At 44.7% G+C, this 20,602-nt stretch overlaps 1 protein-coding gene across 1 annotated transcript in view; it reads left to right on the top strand.

The window, feature by feature from the left end:
- KLF7 (KLF transcription factor 7) overlaps positions 1 to 19,877 on the top strand; it is a gene marked incomplete at its 3' end in the record, with an annotated part of 52,672 nt that extends 32,795 nt beyond the window's left edge. Inside the window, exons 3-4 of the mRNA XM_080347121.1 lie at positions 12,871 to 12,994; positions 19,826 to 19,877. Coding sequence (XP_080203247.1) covers positions 12,871 to 12,994; positions 19,826 to 19,877 — 176 coding nt within the window. The remainder of the gene's footprint in view (positions 1 to 12,870; positions 12,995 to 19,825) is intronic.
- Positions 19,878 to 20,602: the final 725 nt, after the last annotated feature.

Here is a 20,602-nt window from a genome sequence, read left to right as displayed (position 1 = left end):
AAGTCCACTTGCTGGATCAAAGAGATTTACTGCAGTGCGTGAAAACAAGAAAACCATGGGCTGGGGAGCTTAGGGGTGGAAGGCGGCAGAAGGAGGCTGCATTCCTTTTGTTCGTATGTAAGGCTGACCAGACAGATGCTGGCTGGCGTTCCTCGCTGCTGCGTGATGAGCCAGGCTGGGCTGGAGGCAATACAGACTGATAGCAGCTTGTTAAACTGGAGCCTATCTTAGGGCTTTACTTCTCCAAGGAGCCAGAGACGGTCAGACCCTACATGGCGCTTGGTGCTGTACAAGCTTCTCTTGTTACTCTCCCAAATTTTCATCTCTAAGACAATAAGGACAGCGCTGTAAGGCCCATCAATGCTTGAACTGGTTATGAAACCACCTTCTGGATGACCTTTGGAGAGGGAAAAACAATCATCTGTGTGGGAGAGAATTTAATCTGGAAGGGAAAGGGAAAAACATTGTCTGGATGGAAAGGGAAATGAAAATATTTGATTGAATTCAAAGTAAGCTGGGGCATCTTAAAGTGAGGGGTGTGAAAAGGAGCTAAGAGCGGTGGTGGGACTGACTGCCAGAGGGCAGCAAAAAAGCCACTTGGGATAAATATCGGCTGGACCTGTAAACAGGAGGAAAAGGTGAGCTGTAGGTTTGCAAAGACCATGCTGCCAACGTGAGGGTAAGGTAAAAACAACTAAAGAAGGAGCTACCAGGACTAGCACGGTAATCCAGCCCTGGCGCATTCTCTCACACTTATTCATGGAGCAGACATCAGTGCAAACAATGACATTTTGTCTCTTTCGAGAGACAGAAATTTTTGTCCAGCCTTCACACATGCATGGAGATGAATTGCCAGTGTAATGGAGGGTGGAAAGGAATGGAGTTAAAATGAGCCAAAAACCATGTATAGTCATCAGTACTCCCTAAATTAGAAAACAGGACATTGCTGCTGAGTGTCTGGATGTGAATAAGTTTTAAGGGTGAGCTGAGCTGGCCTGTGACCTATAGAAAAATTAGTCATGGGACATTGCCGTGTCTCCCAGATCAAAGACCTCTAGGGGAGATTTCTATCTCCTGACAAAACCGTTAGTATCAGCCTTCCTTTCACTAATGTACAGAGGAAGGTATGAGATGGCATGGGTGCTTTCTGGCCAGAGATAAAGCATCACATATAAACTGACCAGGAAATCCTTAAGATTAGAATAGTGATAAAAAAATGACCCTTAGGGGATTCTGCTGGGGTTTGCATTTTATAAGAATCAGAAGGTTTTGGGCTTTTTTCTTAATCCGCCTAAAACCAGGATCTGATATAACCTAAGCTCAAGTCTGAGAAACAGCAGCTGGGCACCTCGCATCTATATTTAGGTTTCTGAAACCTAAAACAAGTGGGAAATACTCGTGTAAATAGATGTTATGAATCTACATGTGATCTTAAGATAGCACTTATTTAAGTGGAGTTTGTTTCACATTGTCAGAACATCTTATTTTAAATTACATAGTTCTTTGATCCAAAGTGCTGGGTGAGATGAACAAAACCAAACAAATCCACCCTGCAGGAAAACAAATTACTACATTTGCAAGAAAAAGACGAGAGACACAAGAGTATTAGAAAGAGCATTAATGAACAGGAAGGCTTTTGAGATGGGATTTAAAACAACAGAGAAGAGCTTTCCCAAAATGTTGGAGATAGAAGAGGAAAGGTAGAGAATTTGGAAATGATTGTAAAAGACCAAAATGGAGAGAGTAGGCTGGATGATAGATAAGGACAATTAATACAAAGTAAAGGCAAAATAGAGCAAGTAAGACGATCTGTGTCAGTGATACCACATGAATGGCAAGCTGTATTGCTGTGTTGTGTTAGTGTGGTTGCACCCATGAACAGAAAGCCAATGAAGAGAAAGAAAAAGCAAATAGCCAAGCACAGCACCAATTCTGCAGGGTGCAAGATTTTGAATAATGACTTAGGGAAATGCATTTGGGAGAACAGTGTGGGTAGCACAGGAGAAACGAAAGCCAAAGCCCAAGATGTTTTGCTGTACAGAGACGCGCCGCTTCATAGCGAGTCCCCAGCTCTGTCAGGGCTGCATCCTGGTGAGGGGACACGGAGGGACATGGAAGGTGCTGAAGCTCCTATGGCAGCAGCTGAAGCAACAGGTGAATTCGCCACTGGAAATGAGAGCAAGGGAACTGAGGAAGGAGGGGGGTGTGAGGAAAACCTTCATTGAGGGCTGGATTTGTTTGGGGTGCAGTAGCATCGCCAAATTTGAAATACATGTTTTGTTGTGAGATTGGTGGTTTTTGACGTTTCTTGGGTAAAAACATAAAAAGTGTTTATCTAAGCTGATTAAAATAAGCCCAGCCTGATCATGAGCTCTTTAAAACTTTATGGTTTTGAAGCCTTTTAGCCATTTGGCAAGTTTGGAGGGGAGTGTTGTGATTTCACTGTGGAGGGCCAGAGCTTCGCTTGGTTATTACAGCTAGAGTTTAGACTGAGGAAACGAGCTTTGTGAACCTCCTAGGCAGCAGGAGGACGGACCCTGCCAAAAGCAGCCCTTACCATTTAAAACATTAAAACATTGGTGTTCATCCATTGCTTAGTTGCTTATACCTGAATTCTCAGCCCCATGCTTCTGCTCCATCATTTGCCAGATCAGTAGCACAGGACAGTCTCACTGCTTGGGTTTGAAAATGTAGATGGGTATTATTTGCCATACAAGATGATTTTTGGCACAAGGGAGACCTGGAAAGTGGTTTCTGTCTGTTCAGCAGCTGCAGATGGAGACTGCAGGCGCCTCCAAGCATCATGACAGGCAGGAGCCATCTCTAGTTTGTCATCTAGTGTTTTCTTTATACCTATCTACCGCCAGCCCCTGTGAGGCACTCGGTGAGGGGCTGAATGACAGGGATCGCAGAGAAACACTCAAGGGAAAAATCCACAACTTGTCTTCTGCCTATTTCCCTCTGTGTTGCCACTGTCCCACACTGGATACAAATGGCACGTTAACAATGAGAAGCTGTGATTGTGTTGTGCGTTTGTCGAAAGCTCTCGCATTTCTGAAGTATTTAAGCTCACGCCAGGCCTGAATCAGAGATAGGCGCTCAGTGATGCTGGTTTAGGCTAAGGTGAGCTGGCTGGACAATAAGGGGCTGAGCAGGCAGGGAGAGCTGGAGTCCTCTGGGCAGGAAAAGCCAAATGTGCTACCTCTCCTCTCAAAAGCAGGTGCCATGTTAGGCTCTTCCTAAGCACAGTTTGGGCATTTGAGCCTGGGTCACATCTGGACAAGCAGCCAGGAACCTGGATGGACATCTCCCAATCCAGAGCAGACACGGTCCTGCAAACCTGCGGACCAGCAGACAGGAGCAGATGAACTTCAGGGCTTTCTGGAAGCTGACCTAAATACAGTGAACCTAAATATAATGCCCAGGCTCCTGGCAAGGCTAATGTGGTCCCAGATAAAACCATGGGCACCATGGTGAAGGTGGTGCTCACCATACAGCACAGACCAGCCGTGGGTATGGGGACCAGCCAGGCCTGCGCTAGGAATAATGGCTGAAAAAAATATACTTAAAGATAGTTAAAGGGCAAATGTGTAATGCAGAAAGTACAGGGTAGATTTAATGAATAAAATTGCCTCTTTCTGTTTTGCTGGAGTTTAGGAGAACGTGTATTTGTGTCTTCAGAAAACAGCTATCTAACCCCACTCTCAAAAGCCAGTTGGTTACCACGTGCCAAGCAGTGAATGGTAAAGCACTGCAGCAGATTGAAATGAATGAGAGGCAAGGACGTCAAGTGAGGGCGGTTTAAAGACTAGTGCAGCCATTTTGGAAAGGCCAGGACAAAATACTGCCCAGGACCTGTCTTGTCCACAGGTCTCTGAGTGTCCAAAACTTTCGTCGCACTGCAGAACCAAAATCTTCCCATAGGTCAGCTTTATACATAATAAGGCGGCTTAGTAAGAATTAAGAACCTTTAAAACGTTGCAAGCCAGTTCACATTCCCAGCAGTCCCCAAGTGCCCACCCAAACGGCATTGGGCAGATTTGTTTCTGAAGGTGTCTGTCCTTCCAGACCTGGGACTGAAAGCTGGGGCTGCAAAAACTGATCACTGAAAAAACATTTGCAGGCGTGCTAGTGAAGTTAACAGTGACAAGCATGTGTTTCAAGATAAAAGTTGATCCCCTCGGCTGAGTTCTATAAGAAAGGTGTCTTCACTGTATGGCAGTGCACGTTCAGAGGCTTAGCAGGGATTTATTCCTTCCTCCTGTACGTCTGGTCTCTTGCCACCGACAGAGAGAACTTAATAGATTAGTTGGACAATTTTGCAATGTCATTCTGGCTTTTTATGATGACCATAAGTGATCATTAGTGCACTAGAAGCTTGTATTAGTTCTTGGAAATGAATGTCATAAACATACAGGCGTGCACATCTGCATCTACTTTTGTTCAATATGTAACTGCACGGAACTGTACGATGGTTAATTTTGCATAAACTTCCATTTGGACGTCATCTCGTTGGTCACTTGAAACTTTGCAAAGCTTTTCCTTCTTCAGAGCGAGATTTTCCACATTTGGTCTTTTTCCAGTGTGGTTGCTGTTTGTTATTTTAGAAGCAGGAGGAAAAATATTTATTTTTTAGGAGAATGTGGCATGTGTGTTGTGGAGGGGCAGGGAGAAAAGAGCTGTCCTCAGTGCAACAAGTTTAGCTAAAATCCTGGCCAATGTCCTGGAAAATAGTCTTTGAGTAGAAGACTTCTATCTGTGAATATCTGGATGAAAACTAGCTTGAATGGGCTAAGCTATAATCTGGTGCAAAATGACTTTCATATGAGCGTGGTACAAGTGATTCAATTTTATCATTAGTTCCTTGCAAAACCCATAGAATCCCAGAGGTGATTCTTTTTCTGGGCTTTGTTTGGTTTTGAATGTGTGTTAGGAAATGTGTTTCATGCAGAAAATCCCTCTGATTTTTAAAATGTTCTCCCTGAAGATGCAGCGTCACCCAGCAATGGAGTTGCATGGTACCTTTGTGCCCTTCTTTAGTTACACGTTACCCAGTTTCCAACTGGGGCTTATCCCTCCCTTAGAGCTAAGGACAGGTGATGTATTTTGTTTTGCCCTTGTGTGTTATTCCTGTGCTGTCTTTGCCAATATGTTTTTTGTTTGTTTGTTGTTTTTTCATCTTTCTCCAGTTTTTGAGTGACAAAAGGGAGAAAACGAAGTAGCACGTAAATGGTGAAAAACAACAGCATTGTAGTAGTTTGAATAAGCAAAACTCCACATTCATTAGCAAAAATATGGAGCAAAACAATTTCAAATGTTAGCATTTGGAAACAGGGGTGTGTATTCCTCTTAGGGCTGTTTTGTTTTTTATCAGTTCTAGTCACTGATACATGTGTCTTATATTTTGCTTGGAATTTCTCAGAAACTCATGGCCTAAAACATGGCTGTCCAAAGAGCACATCTTCTATACACCACTCCGGATTATGGAAATAAGTGCCACGTCCCACAAAGGGCTGTCTTCATTGTACACCCTCTGGGATAATTCACCAAAGACAAACGCAAAAATATATTTCAGGGTCCTGGAAGAATCTGACCCAGTGAACCACTGCGTTTTTCTCCTTTTTCATCTGTTCCTTGTGCCGCTGCTACCTTGCCTTGCATCTTTGCAGACACTCACTGAATCTGAAACTAAAAGCCCTTATTAGAGGAGATTTTTTTTTTTTGTTGAAGTTCTTGCTGCTCCTCTGGGGACCAAAGTAATGGCAGCTTGAAGCAGCGGAGAATGTGTAATTAGGGCACACAGCAACGCTTGGCGTGATGGGGAGAAACAGGCGGAGAGGAGGGGAACGTGCGCGAGCTGTTACCAGGAGACCCCGGCACGAGATGCAGGCGATGCAGGGCGCTAATGGGCCAGCCCGGGTACCAGCCCGACCTGCTGCACAGCTGCTTCTGCCCTCCCGTTGCCAAGCAACCCCATCCTTCTTTTTTTTTAAATCTTCCTCCCCCCCGAAACGTATATTCGGGAGGTTTAATTGGGTAGTTTTGCTGGCGGTGTTGCTGCCGGGTGCAGCTCTGCTGCTGTCCCCAGGGCCTGGGGCTGCAGGAGGATGCGCCGGCAATTAATGGAGCAGAAGCGCGGGTTGCACACCCGGGCTGGCGCCGGTGTCTGTCCCCCAGCCCTTCTCCCCGCCAGCCAGGAGCTTCCTTTGGAGAAAAGGGGTCTGAAAGCAGAGCAGTGTTTCAAAAGCTTTATCGTTCACGATGCATGGAGCTGATAAGATAAAGCGAGGCGTTCCTGCTCACCTTCTATGGCGACAGGCATTCGTTAAATGTGTCCCGTTGAGCAGAAAACAGAGAATTTCCATTTCTTTGAATGTTGCTTCTCAGCTGGGCAAGTGGGCTTTGTGGATGTGTGGTAGGCGCACGTGTAAGACATAATGCTGCAAAACATCGTTTCTTTTCACGCGTTCGGTGGCCACACGCTGAACGCTGCTGCTGGCTTGGTAGACGAGCTTTGGCAAGGCCCTTAGGGATTAATCCAGGGCTTTGAAGTTTGTAGAAAGACTGATTGCACATTGGGTCTGGTCCTTAACCTCTTTTCACCCATCTCTAATAAATACATGATCAGAGCCATCTCTCTATGAGGGCACTGCTGACCTTTTTGGATGAAAGGAGCTGTACCTTGTTCATGGAAATGTGGCGTTTTACACTTGATCATCCCTGCCCATCTAAAAATAGGTACAACCTTCTCACATTGTGTGTTTCACAATCCTCTCACATTCCTCTTCTGCCCCATCTTGTCTCCTGCCAGCTTTTCTCTTGCGCTTTGTCACCTTTTCAAAGGCTTTTCCATCTTTCCAGCAGGTGGCAGAACCCTGAATAAAATGCCCTTTTTTTCCTTTTTTCTCTTTTTTGGACAGAAAGCATTGGTGAGCTACTTAAACACTGACCACTGCCCCCCCTTGCATGCCTTTGTAATAATAAAAATAATAATTAGGCTTTCTATTCTCCAACAAAAATCAATTAGGAGTATATTGAGGAATGAAAGGCTCAGAAAAGTATCTGAAATTGATTTTTGTAATTAGTTTTACTGGTTGATGGGTTGCAGGCACATACGCTTAGATGTTAGCATTGATCTCCAGAGGATGTGTGTATTGAATAGCTTGCTCTTCCTTTTCTGCTGAAGAAATGAACTTATTAATCTTAAAAAGGGGGTGATGTTGTTGTGCGCTGAACCGCAGCTGCCCACGAGCTTTTCTGCCTGAGCCGTGTGATGGTAACGTGCTGAACCTGGTGTGAAAATGGGAATATTTAACATGCAGCAGGTCTTGGGCTGCTCCTCTTCTGCGTCTCGTGTTTGACGGAGCGTGTGTGTGTAATGAGGGAGGACAGCACAGGTGGGAAGGAGACCTGTCTGCTTAAGCGATGTCATTTTTCCAGGAGCCCTTAAAACTGAATGTCCTTCAACATGTTTCTATTAAATATCACGTAACTCTTTCCATAGGAAGAGAGTGACCGGTAACGTTTTTCTGTTACGCCACGTGCTGATGTTCAGCTAATTAGAAGAATTATGGCTCGGCTTCATTGGTATGCCATGTATGTAGCTTGTAAAGCTCTCAGGGACCCTTGGAGATGAAGAGTGCTACATAAATATAAAATATTGTTAATGTGATGTTCCACATTAAGCGTCCCATTGTGCTGTGGCAGGCTTTCGTCATAAAATGCAAAGCAAATACGAAAGCCTGCCTGGTGTTTCTCTGCAAGGCGATCTGGGGGGGCTGCTTCTCATCAAAAACCCCACCAGCTTCTGGCATTTCTGAGCGACTTGCGGCTGCGCTGACGACATCCCCGTGGGCACCAGCCTCCCAATGATGCTTTGGGTCGTCCCATGGTGACACCTCCGTGACGGTCCAGTCCCAGTCGCCAGGAACAGCAGGTCCCAAAACGATTTCTCAGAAAGGGTGGCAAGGAAAAGTTATTAAAATGCTCTCTTTAAAAAGCCAGTGAGACTACTTGATTCTTCACACATTTCTTGGGCCCCCAGAGCTTTATGGGAGAAATCCAGGCGAGAAATCTTGGATTTAATACCTTTTTCAGTTGTAATTTGCAGCTTGTCTGGTTCTCCAGGAACACCAGTCTTGGAGCAAGTGAAGCTAAAGCTGTCTTTCAATACATATTTTTAGACACTGAGGCTTTTAGAACTAGTTTCGTTTTTGAATAGTTTTTAAATCACAGATTTAAAAAGGAAGGAAATGTTTTGTGTTTCTTTCTTATTTATTTTTTTTTTTTAAATATCCTGGAACTACATGCAAATAATTCACGGTGGATTAGAACACATGGTGATTTTTCAGGGGGTGTTTCTGTTGTTTTCTTAAAGATTCTTTTGCATGCTAGTTTTGTCTAGTTAACATGATATGGTATTAAGAAGCTCTTAAAACATAGTACATCAAATGTCTTAGTTAAATGACCTTCAAAACACACACAAAGGCAGGATTTCAGGTTTTTTCCTCACTTTTTTAGCACGGAGAGATGCCAGCAAGGATTCTGACTGCGATTCTACACTGTCCTTTTTAGGGCTGGTCTGTCTTGCTGAAGTTCATTGCGGGACTAGGGGCTTAAACTACTTGATTGTTTTACTAAGTGCAGTGTAATCAACAGCTGTTTGTGCTGTGGTGTTAAGATGTGGTGCAGGGGAGGGATAAGGAGATAGATGCAGATGGATAATCATAATATCTTTGTTTGCTTTTAATTCTGTAAAGATACAGGGTGAAAATCAAGCCTTAATGGGCATTTTTCCAATGACTTTGATGGAGCCAGGATTTCACACCACAGCATTGTCAACTCATGAGGTCTTCTCATGCACATCCCAAAATCTTGAGGGTTTTCTCCTTAAAGTCCCCGCTCTTGAAATCCATGGAATAGAGGGCAAACTGCTTTCTCTGTGTTTTGTAATAAATGTTTCGAGCCTGCAGGGCTGCAAAGAGAAGTTTAAAATTGTGGCTCTAGATTATCTGCAAAGCAGAAGGCAAATGATCTCTAAATTTTATTGTTTTCTTCTTTAAAATGTCATTATTTCTGTGGGACTACGACTTTTCAACCCTTGGGGTTGGCAATAAATACTGCATATATCTATTAAGATTATACATCTTAATGTATAATAGGCACAGTGTCCATTGTGCACCGTAGTTTTGTGGTCTTGCCAGTGTCCTCAGCTGATCTTGGTTCCGTACCTCTGCATCATCTAACCTGATGTGTCTCTGTTGAAACAGCTGCTGTGAGGTCTGTAAGCAAACCTGCCTTACTCCTTGGACAAAAGAAATACCCCCAGGACCCCAGGGTGCCTGCGGGGTGTAGGTGGCAAGGACAGGCAAGGACAGATTTTGAGAAGCCCCCAGGACCAGTGCTGTGTCTCCAGCATAGAACCAGCCCAGCTCTGTCATTCGTGTTTTGCTGGGAGCCTAATGCATGTTTACAGCAGCAGTGTTGTTGGGATTGTGTGCTTGACTCTTCCATATTTTCAAACGATAAATTTTTGGCTTTCGGGAGGAAGCCCAAAATCTGTATTGGTGGCTGCCTGCCCTTCCCAGGTGCATTTGTGGATGTGTGACAGCTGAACCAGCCCCATGGTGTGGAGCATGTTCTGAACTGGAACAGCTGAGTGTTTAACAGCTGTATATCTGGGTATCATCTTCCTTTTGCATATACCTTGGCTTCTCCATTGAGTGCATTTGTATAAATGTGGATTTATGGATTTGTTTAAGTGCTGTACAGATCCTTGTGTTGGACTTAAGGTGACTTAAGGAGCAGAGCCTCCTTCTTGGGAGGGGCTCGCAGGCACAAATTTTAAGTGCGGTTATTAATTTTAAGGAATTAGAGCCTGAAAAAAAGTCAGTGTGGCACAGCTCCGTGATGTTCCCATTTTTAATTGGATTTTGAAGCTCATAATTAATTTGTTAGAAAGAGAGAGATCTTGGCCCTGTAGAAGTGAGTGGGAGGTTTGTCATTGCTCTCAGCAGAGGAGCATTTCACCATCTATCTTTTGATTCCTGCTAATCCCCTGCAACAACAGAAAAGCCGCGTGGCACGTGGAAGGGATCCTTCCCATTTCTTCTCCCTGCCATTGCCAGGAGTCAGCCGGGAGGACCCTCCCATTTCTTCCCCATCCCTGTGTTTCTACATATGCACACCTTGGCAAGATGGGCTTTCGGCTTCGGGTAAGGTGAAAGCAGCCATTAAAGAAGCAGTTTGTTCTCAGTCTTCATGTGCAGAGGTACGGAGGTCTCTCTCCTGCCCTCTCCTCTTTTTGTGTAGCTGCAGGAGGGCAGGAAATCCAAGTTCTTTGAGGTCTCTGGGTCAAGGAGCTGTCTGACGTGGCTTTAAAGGTCACCGTGCCATGCGGAGCACTGTATGCCAGCGTGCTGCCTGGAGCACAAAGAGGTACTGTCTGACATTTAGTGAAACGGGTTTGGGTTACAGAGGAAAAGCATCTGAAAACAAAATTCAGCTCAGAGCTGTGTAAAGCCAGACCAGGAACGCTTGAAAGAGGAGCCCCTGCAGCAAGAAACAGAGATACGTGGCATCCCATGGCTTTACCAGTAATCATGCTTGGCATTTCTGTCTCTTGTAACCTGCATATGGCACTGTACATTTTCAAAGCTCTTGGCAAACATTAACAAGCCAAACTCAGCTTCAGCCCTAATAGCCCTTGTTTCAAAGAAACCCCAGGAAGTTTCTCCTTCACCCTTGTGCTCTGTAGGTGACTGTATCCTTCACACTGGCTGTACCTGCCAGATTGCGCTGAGCAGTCAGTTGTCTTCTGCAGCTGCTTTGCAGCGAGTGTAGCAAACATACTCTGCAAGGCGGTTTGTCTACTCCAAGGTAGGCACTAGAGAGCGTCAGAGAACCGAGGAAGCTGAGTTATCGTGGAGGCTTGTTTACTGGCAGCTTTCAAAAATAATGCAGGGACTGTTGAGGCAGAACCGGCGTGCCATCATAGACATGAGCAGGGCTGGGGGAAATCCCTTTTCTCTGAGAAGCGGGGAGCAGATGCAGAATGCCAGGTAGGGTGTCAAGGGCTGCTGGGGGAGAGCTCTGGTGTCTGGGGTCAGCAATGGTGACAGTGTTTGAATTACAGATGAGTAACCAGCACAGAAACAAGACACCAGCACTTGGCTCACTAACAAGAAATTTCTTGCCTTCCCCCCCGCCAGCCCCAAAGAAATCCTATTGAAAGAAAAAAAAGAACAAAAGGCAAGTCTGCAGAGATGACCAACGGGCACAATCTAAGTGGGGTGGTGTTATTGTTGGCTCAGTCCTTTGTCCTATTGGGCATTTTCTCATGGTCGACTGTGGCACACAACAGAGACATCCAGACTGGCTTTTCTGCATTTGGGGACTGAGAAACAAATGGATATTTTGGCGAAGTCTTGCCAGCTGCTGCCCCCACTTCATTGCTTCACCCCAATGAATCCTTTAATTGAGCTACTGAGCCAAAGAAACTTCTCAGAGGGCAGTAAAATGGCTCAGCTCCAGTTTACATCTCAGCCTACTCTGCTTTTCTCTGCAGGGCAGATGACCACTGTGAGCAGAGCTGGCTGTGCATAAGAAGTCTGCAGAAACTCACTCACTAAAGAGAAGCTTTTTTGCCATGTATTTTGGTGCAATTCTCTTGCCCTCTTCACTTTTCTAGCTCTTCTGGCTTCTCCAGTTTGTCATCTTGAAATACGAAGGTCTTCCATAATCAGATCTTACTCCTTTACTTGCTGAGTGGACATGCTAAATATAGAAATCTGTGTCTCTGCACTGAGAAATTTGTCTGTGTGGCCAAGTGATTGTTTCACGTGATTGGCATAGAGGGGTTGTATAGTCTGCAACTTCAGTTTCATCAGGGCTGGGTTTTTTAAGATCACTTTCTTAGCAATTTTAAGATCAAATAAATAAATAATAATCCCTTCTCTGTTTATAATTGCCGGCTTAAAAGCTTGGTAGTAAAAGTAATTTCTTGTCTGCGTTTTTTCTCAGCTCCCCCGTCTTCTAATGCATCCATACGGTACTGACAGTGTGAGGAAAAGTGACATGGGGTTTCTATAGGAGGAGATGCGCTAGAGCATTTGTTCTGGAGGGAGATGATAAATTTGCATGCACACAAATATATGTGCACTGAATAAGAAAAGGGAAGGCATGAGACCTTGGAATTCTTCATCAGAAGGTGTTAATGACTCCAGGGATGTTACACCACGGAAGAGTTTGACCCACAAAGCCCAGGTTGCATGACAAAACAGGTAGACATGAACACGGCAGACCAGAATCTCTCCTGTTTTATCACTGCACCGTTTCACTGCCTTCAGTGTATGGTCGATATTTTGGGGCAGAGTAACAGCTCATCAAGGTGTAGTGCAAAGAGCCTGAATGACCAGGGGTAAGGCATGCAATGCAGAGGTGCTGGTCACTCTGGTGCACACCTGCAGTGAGTTCAGGTGTTAGTACAGCCACTTACAGGTACCACAGCAATTAATCTGGCAATGGCAGAGTGAACTGAAAAGCTGACTGAAAATCAACATCCAGCCACACCGCAGAACAAGCATCTGGGGATGTTCTGAGGGCTTCTTTGAAGAGTAGTTGACTGGCTCTGTTAGAAATGGGAAATAAGGTTGTGCGGGAATTTTAGCAGCGGTAAAGTTTGGGCTGGACCCATCCTCAATACAATGTGTCACAAGCCCTAAATTGTTTTCATCCCACACTGGCCATGAATTGTGTGACGGGCTAACCTGCCCAAGCGGGACAGAGGTGAAGTGGGAGGACACAGGGCTTGCAAGTTGAGTGCTCAGTAATCCTGCTGCCACGCTGACTGTTCTCTCCTCCCCTCTGCAGGTGAGAAGCCTTACAAGTGCTCGTGGGAAGGGTGCGAGTGGCGTTTTGCACGGAGTGACGAGCTCACGAGGCATTACAGAAAGCACACGGGTGCAAAGCCCTTTAAATGCAACCATTGTGACAGGTAATGCAGCCTCCTAACACCGTGTTCAAGCAACATGCAGTTGTGAGTAGCTGAGAGCCTCCAGCTCCCCCAGACAAGAGCCCTGGCTCCCAGCAGAGGCCCCTTCGGGCCTCCTGTCCCACTGCCTCCATCCCCGAACCGAGGAGGGACCCTGCGCTCTGCCCCTGTCCTCTGGGCTGGCAGAGCTGCAATACTTCTAATCCCATAGCACACAGAGACGTGGCACCATGTGTAGGTCTGACCGAAGCCTGTCGTGGGCACAGGATTCAGTCTGTACAGCAGCTCTTGTTAACACTCTTAAAGCAAAGACATCCAGAGGGCCCTGGACCACTTCAGTGATGGACCGCTCGACAAAGCATCTCAGCTTTCTGTCTCCTGGTCCTGTGAGTGCTCTCAAAAAGGCAGAGCAGCCTCTATTTGCTCCACTTCAAGGGCTACCCAAAGCATTGCTACTGACTGCCCGTATTTTGACAGGATGGGCCTCACAAAACCAATGGGCCTCGCAAATATCTGGGTATACAACACCGGGGTGGAGAGTGTGTGTGGCTGTTGTGCCACAAATCTATAGGAAACTCCTAGGAGGAAAGTACTTAATTTCTCTATGATTATTGTCTTCTCTTACCACTAAGTCCAGGGCTCCCTGCTTCCCCAGATGCAAAAGTCAGTGAAAGACAAGCAAAGGCCTTCATTTTCAAAAGCATCGGAGCGATTTGGGCACATCTGACAATTCAAGTTTGTGGGACTGTTTTGTGTAGGATCAGTGATCTCTACATATTGCTGCTAATTAGTGACTCTTGTCCCACAGTTTTAAATCTCACCCTTGACATCTATTTAATGTGGGAAATACTCTGCATCATCATTCTGTATGCACCCAGATTTAAAAGCCTGACAGGTGCTCAGAGCCTTCTCTGGGCACTCAGAAATGAGGGGCTGGTTTTGCCTGGTGAGCTTGTAAGGAACAAACCACCTATAGAACTATATCATAAGAAAATGCAAAAACAACAAGCTGAGCACCCAGCAGCTCCCAGCGAGAGCCACCACTGCTGCTGCTCACCACCGATTCCTTCTTGCAGTCCTCACCGCTTTAGCTGCTCAAATGAATGATGAGCTCGTCTGAAAAATCTAGTCATCCTTGCTTGGTGCTGGGCGCTTTTGAAAGCTGTGTTCTTTGAATTTAGAAAAAAAAAAGGAGAAGAAAACCCTGCTCCGCATCTCCAGTCCCAATTGATAAGAAATCAGGGTGGAGCAAAAGCCCTGTAATGACTCTTGACAGCATTGACAGGATGGAACAATGAGCACTTCTCCCCCTTGCCACCCCCCCAGCTGAGATTGGCAGTGCCCTGGGTGAAACCTGGATCCACTATTGAGTAATCAAATAATGTGCTTGCATCTGAACATGTTATCCAGCTAATCCTATTTATATATATTTTTAAAAGAGGCTTAAGAAAATTACCCATCTTTTTAATGCAGCACTAAGGTTCTCTGCTCTGATAAGGAGACGTTTTGTAATACAATAAAGGCTCTAGGAAGCCTCTGGGTACACCAGACCAGCAGCAAACATGCATGGAGAGAGGATGTGTGGGACATAAACAAGGGACCCCATCCTTTTATGGGAAGGAAATTAGATCATTTTCACATCCTGCCTTTCCAAGAGCTTCATCTCCTTAAGTGCTCCTCTCTCCTTGTCTCCCTCCTTCCCATCCCCCTTCCCCCACCGAGGGCTTCCTCTTGGATTGTCTTTTGTTTTAGCCCCGGATTATCTTTTGTTTGCTCAGAATGAGGGACAGGATAAGCCAAGTAGGGACCTTGGAGTTGTGCTTTTGTATAAGCATCTCTGTGAAGGAGAACAGTTATGTTCTCCGTTTTAAATATGAGGCATTGCCCTTCTCTTTTCTCTCCTCTGAAGAATAAACTGACCATCCTGTTCCCACAAACACACACCCCCGCCCCCCACACATACACAGAAAGCCGCAGGGTTTCTATGTCAGGACAGACAATATTTTTAGCAGAGATCTAAGGAAATACAGTCAGTATTTTCAACTTCTCGGTCTCTTTCAGCCTTTTGTTAAGTATTCATTCTTCTCCCTCTACGTATTATCCCTTCCTACCCAGGTTTTTTTCTTTGGCAGCCAATGCAGTCACTGCAGTCAAGAGAAAGATTCCTGCAATCATCTAATGCGTTTTCTGCTCTTCACCTGAATCTGTAGATGAAGGAAAAATATTTATTAATAAGTTAAGAGTACCAGAGATTGTGCACTGTCACATTCCATGCACATACCATCTGTGTGTGGTGGTAGGAGACAGATTTGTCTTTACTCTCCCAGTCAGTTGTTGCAAGCCTGTAGAGTGACAGTGCCCGTTCTTCTTTTGGGCCACTCTGCCATACCGTTATTTTTCCTTCTTTTCTCTTTGTCAGATCTCTCTCCTACCACCTATTGCAGATATCACCTCAAGCAAGCACTGAAACATGTGCCTAAATCTGTCCTTATCTATTTGGGCAGGCTTACAATGTTAAATACGCCCCTTCCTGAGCCAGGGTTCCCAGCTGCAGAACAGCTTCTCTCTGTTTGAACTGCCAGCCTTGATTGCACCCACCATTATTGACAGGAGCTGTGGTCACCCTCTCAGACATCCTGGTTTGCTAAACTTTAAGGAGCCTTTTGGAGCTCTTTTAGCAATGCCACTGTAGCACAAAGCATGTGCCTGTTGTTGTTCAGAGGTGAAGGCCATACCTTGGCAATCACAGCATGGAAGTGGTCATTCAGATAACAAAGAAGAGGAATGTTGTGCACACAGTCTGGCTGCGATTCCCTTCCCAGGCTGTTTTCAGATGCGTTTGTATTTCTGACCTTCTGGCAGACATCAAAGGGGTATTAATGTCCTCTGTGTACAGGTCAATTTTAAATCAAAAGAGATAAGAAGGCATATTTCTCTCCTCTTGCTGTGCCAGCCATATCCCAACACCATGCAGCCCACAGATCACATTGTTAGTTATAGCTGGCAAACTACCGCTGGTTTGAGTAGCACCATATGTACTGCAAATGTTGTGTGGTTTGGTGGCAGCAGGGGACAAAGGAGAATCAGCTGAAGTGGTGCAGAATGCAGCATCCAAGTCCCCATTGCCTTCCAGAGACCAGGGATGTGCTGGTTATTAGCAGTGCTTTTGCCAAGAAAGGTGGGACCAGATGATCCTTGTGGTCCCTTCCAAGCTGGTACTCTGTGATTCCCCAGGAACTGTACTTTTCAGAAACGCAGGGTAGGGTTATGTTCCTCAGGCAGTGCAAGCCCTCAGCACTCCAAGGGGAAGAGGATGACAGGGTAGTGATAACTCGCTTGTTCTGCCTAAATATATGTTAGGAGATAGCAGCTTAGTGCCACACTCTTGGGGTATATATTTCTCTGTGTGTGCGTGCGCAAGGTTTCCTTTTTGATGTGAAGCTAAGAGCACACTTAGCTGGAACAAACACATCCCACAGTGGAGAATCCACAGCTGGTAAGAAAGACGGCTGAGCAATATATTCTCTTATCATAGTCACTCTTCCTCTTGCAGAGGCTTCAATGCCGAGCAGTACTGTGTTGCTAAGGAGATAGAGCAAAAACAGAAAGGAAGGAATCATGTTTGGGAGCAAGGAATTTGTGTTTCACACATCACTGTTTGACTCTCAGAATTAGGGCATCCTATTGTAGCATAAACAGTCCTTTCTAGGAAGAGCTGGGCTTGGGGAGGGGTGATGGAGAAGGTTGTGATGGGCCCACGTACAATGTGCAGAGCTGGTAGAGGTGTAAAGCCAGAGGTGTGGAGCAAGGTCTTGTCTCATGGGCAGGACTAGAGACCAGCAAGCTGCTGTTTCTTAATTTCTCAAGAAAGGAGTTTCCCTTGACAACTTACCCTGTGGAGCCTCTTCCACCACTGCCTCTAGTCCAAGATGGGGAAGAAAAAATAGTGTCCACTGATCAATAGCTTTTCCTGACAGTGTGATTTAGCTGCACAATTTTGTGGGGACTGTTTTAGTGTTGAAAATAAATGTCCACGTCCACCAGCCTTACCAAGAGACAGAACTAACCAAATTAGTCAGCAGGAAAATGTGAGGAATTAGTATTGTACCATTTTATTAGCTACAAATTAGCAAATATGATACCATTTTATTAGCTATAAAACTATTCTAGGGCTGAAAAATACACTAGATGCTAATACTGTGGTTATTGATGTAAAACAATGTATTGGATCCATATTTTTAACAGATCTTGCTGTACTGTGACTCAGCACACTTCTTGCTGGGTTGTATCTATAATAGGGACAATCAGAGAGAAAAAGCCTGGGTGGTGGTCTTAGGACTAATCCTAGGCAGAAGTGCCAGCTGGTGCGTGTCTTTTTGGCAGCCACTCAAGCTGTTGTTTTGTTTTGGCAGCCCTTGTAGCCAGCTGATGCTGCTTTCTCAGTTTAGAGTGACGAGAGAGATGTTGGTCCAAGGGGGTATTTTGGCACCCTAGGGCTAGAAAATTCGAGCTGCACTGAGCCTGTGGTGTTGAAAGCCGAGTGTCCATTGTCTTGCTGTGCTTCACATAGGAGCTTGGAGGAATGCAGCCTCCGTCCTATTTTGCAGTCTTATCTTCTTAATTTTTGCCGCTCTGAAGGTATTAACCCCCTTGTAAACTGCTACAAACCAGCAGAGAAGAGCTTACTTGAGCAGAGCTCTGTACATACACAGAAGATGAGTATCTAGCTCTTCTTGCAGAACTTGTCTTACTATGAAGTTTTTTTGTCTTAAAAATGCACCTTTCAATCACTCATCTCTGCATGTAGGTGCAGCAGGATTGCTTATGCAGGGAAATACTGCAAAGATCCCCTAACTATATAAAACCTCTTCATTTTTATAGTTCTCAGCCTTTCTCTGCTTATAGTATTTATCCTCTGTGTGTTTAGATTGTTCTTTTTTTATCTTTGCTTTTTGGCGTTTTTTTTCTGAGTAGTTCAAGTCATTCTTTTACCTTCTTTCTGAAAAATACAAAATACTCAACTACAGCTTTTTGTAGGAAATACATTCAGTAACCACAGATGAGCTATCCAGATTCTCACAATAAGCCATTTGGATATTCTTGAGACCCGTATTGGTGGCTCTTTTATACTCTAAATCTGTGGGGCAGTGAAAAGACATTCCAAGCAGGTCAGTTCTGGAAGTAGCTTTACATGGTGCTCTGGGAGGCAATAAAAACAGTTTACTCAAAAGCGGGTTTTTGTATGATATTTAGAATGTATGTTTTTTGCTATTAGTAAAAATAAATCAGCCAGTGTCTTATGGCCTGGGGTGGAAAGAAGGCAAGCCAAGATTTGCAGAGGACTTGGAAACCTTCTGGTTTTTAGTGCTCAACTTGAAGTATCTAGTAGAAGTTTAATTTCTGAGAGTGTCTGAGTCCTGCTGCTCTGACTCCGTTTCAGGACTTTGGGGTGCAGTTTGCTCTCTGGTGCCATACGTGTCTTTAATGACACCGTGATGGTGGGTGTGAAATGAGTTGATGGTTTCAATCCCATTTCTAATGGGTATAAAGTCAAAAAAACTATTCTTGCTTACTGGCAACCTTGATAAAATGGGGCTTATATTGAATGACGAGGAAGAAAAGCACTTGTCCTCCTGAGAACTTTTTCCTCTGATCACTCTGACAATATCTTGGTGGTGTGAAGTGCCTGAATTTGGCACTGTTCCTGCTGCTGTGGGCGCCCTGCAGCACGTCTACCACAAAGCAGCTGTTCTAGAATAGTGATTCCTGATTAACTCTTTGTGGCGTTGCTCTTCTCCTGTGTTTTATTCTGAGTATCTTAGCCCACTTCCCAAATGTCTTAAGTTATTTCAGAAGGCGGCACTCATAAGCCTTTAGAGAGGAAGTTCATCAAGAATAGATGCTTCATTTCAAATTCCTGCCCTACCTTATTCTCAATTAACTGCGTGTTTAGACCAGCCTTAAAACTCTACTAGTTCTCTAGGGCTGCCGCTCTAAGTCCATCTCATCAGCATCCATCTACATGTTCAGTGTATCAAAACATTGCATATTCTTATGAGATGGATTAAAATGGCTTTGTGGATAAAGAGCACAAGTTGAAAGCTGAAGTCCTGGCATATTTTTTTCTGGTTTTACTACACTTCTTGTGTGATTTGCAATTTCCTTGCCTTCTCTGTCTCTCAATTTTCACTCTTACAAAATAGGCATAATACCTTATCTTCTCTCAACACCCGTCAGGGAGATAGCGTTCATCAACAGTCACATATTGCCACCCAAATTCCCAGCAGAGAGAAAGGGAGAGATATGTAGCCTGATGGATTGTCAACCTCCAAACTCTGAACCAGCTTTCCTTCCAGTCTGGAGTTAGAAATGAGAATTCAGCTTTCAAAACTGGCATCATAATTCAGTGCTTGTTGCAGGTCTGGGTACATGGGAAAGCTGGAGGTTTTTTCAGCAGGTGTTGCTGAGTGCTTGAGCAAAACTGACTTGGTTTATTTATTTTTTTTATATGCATACACACACTTATACTAAATATATTATTTTATACTATAGGTGCATAGATGAGCACTCTTCCCTGATGAAAGAAGTGAAAGAAAAAGGAGGGAGAGGAACAGAGAAAAGAGAGGTCTATTTAGCTGCCCAGGAGCCAGGATAGTTGGCCATCTGTGGTCACAGAGGTCAATTGCACAGGGTTTGGTGGCGATCCACGGATAACCTAAGGAATGTCTTCAAACATGGATATATATTTCCTCCTGTATATAAGGAGGAAGGAACAGGAAACTGGCTTTTCCAAATCCTGTACTTATTTCATTTCCCACTTACTTTATTTTGCAGGTGTTTCTCCAGGTCTGATCACCTTGCCCTCCACATGAAGAGACACATCTAAAATATCAGTCACCTTGCCATGGATGTCACCTGAGCTCAGTGTTGTGAGTTGAAAGTGGAACTCAAGTTACAACGCGCTGCCTTGCAGAAGAGAACTCGATCACGTGTAATCCTCTGTACAGAGACCACACGCTCACACCGTCAGGCACCTAATTATACTTCAATACGTACATCGGTTCTTTATGCCTTGCCCCAGCTGGATGGGAGAAGATGCAGGCGAGGAAATGGTATAGAGGTGAAGTAAATGAGAAGGAACAATTGCTTACAGTACTTCGTCCCTCTCGGATTTGTTTCCTGTTTTTGCCAGTGGAAATCAAAGAAAATGGAGGAGGTTTCCCTGCAGGTGGATGGCAGGAAGAGGGGCTTATTTAACTCGCTTCTCAGTGCAACTCAATAGGAGAATAAATCGTCTTGAAGTTGCATATTTGTAGCACTAACTTTATTTTTAAATAGATGGGGGGAAAAAATGACCTAGAAAACCAAATCCCAGTTTGGTAGCCAAAATTAACCTCTTGGTTCATTTGTCCTTTGTCTGAGAATTCCTAATGTTCAGTGCATCAGACTTCTCACAGACACTTTGACCTGTCTTGGTGTTGGTTCTTCTTCCTAGAACTGAGCTATTGAGATCCTTTTAAGTCAATACCAGTGGCCTTAATGGCAGTAGACTGTGGAGTGACACTTGTGACACAGATACCCTTTTTTTGGCCTGAGTTTATGTAGACTTCA

Source organism: Nesoenas mayeri (assembly GCF_963082525.1).
Source record: "Nesoenas mayeri genome assembly, chromosome: 6".
In the NCBI taxonomy this organism is placed as follows: domain Eukaryota; kingdom Metazoa; phylum Chordata; class Aves; order Columbiformes; family Columbidae; genus Nesoenas; species Nesoenas mayeri.
This window is presented reverse-complemented; position numbering and strand designations above follow the sequence as displayed.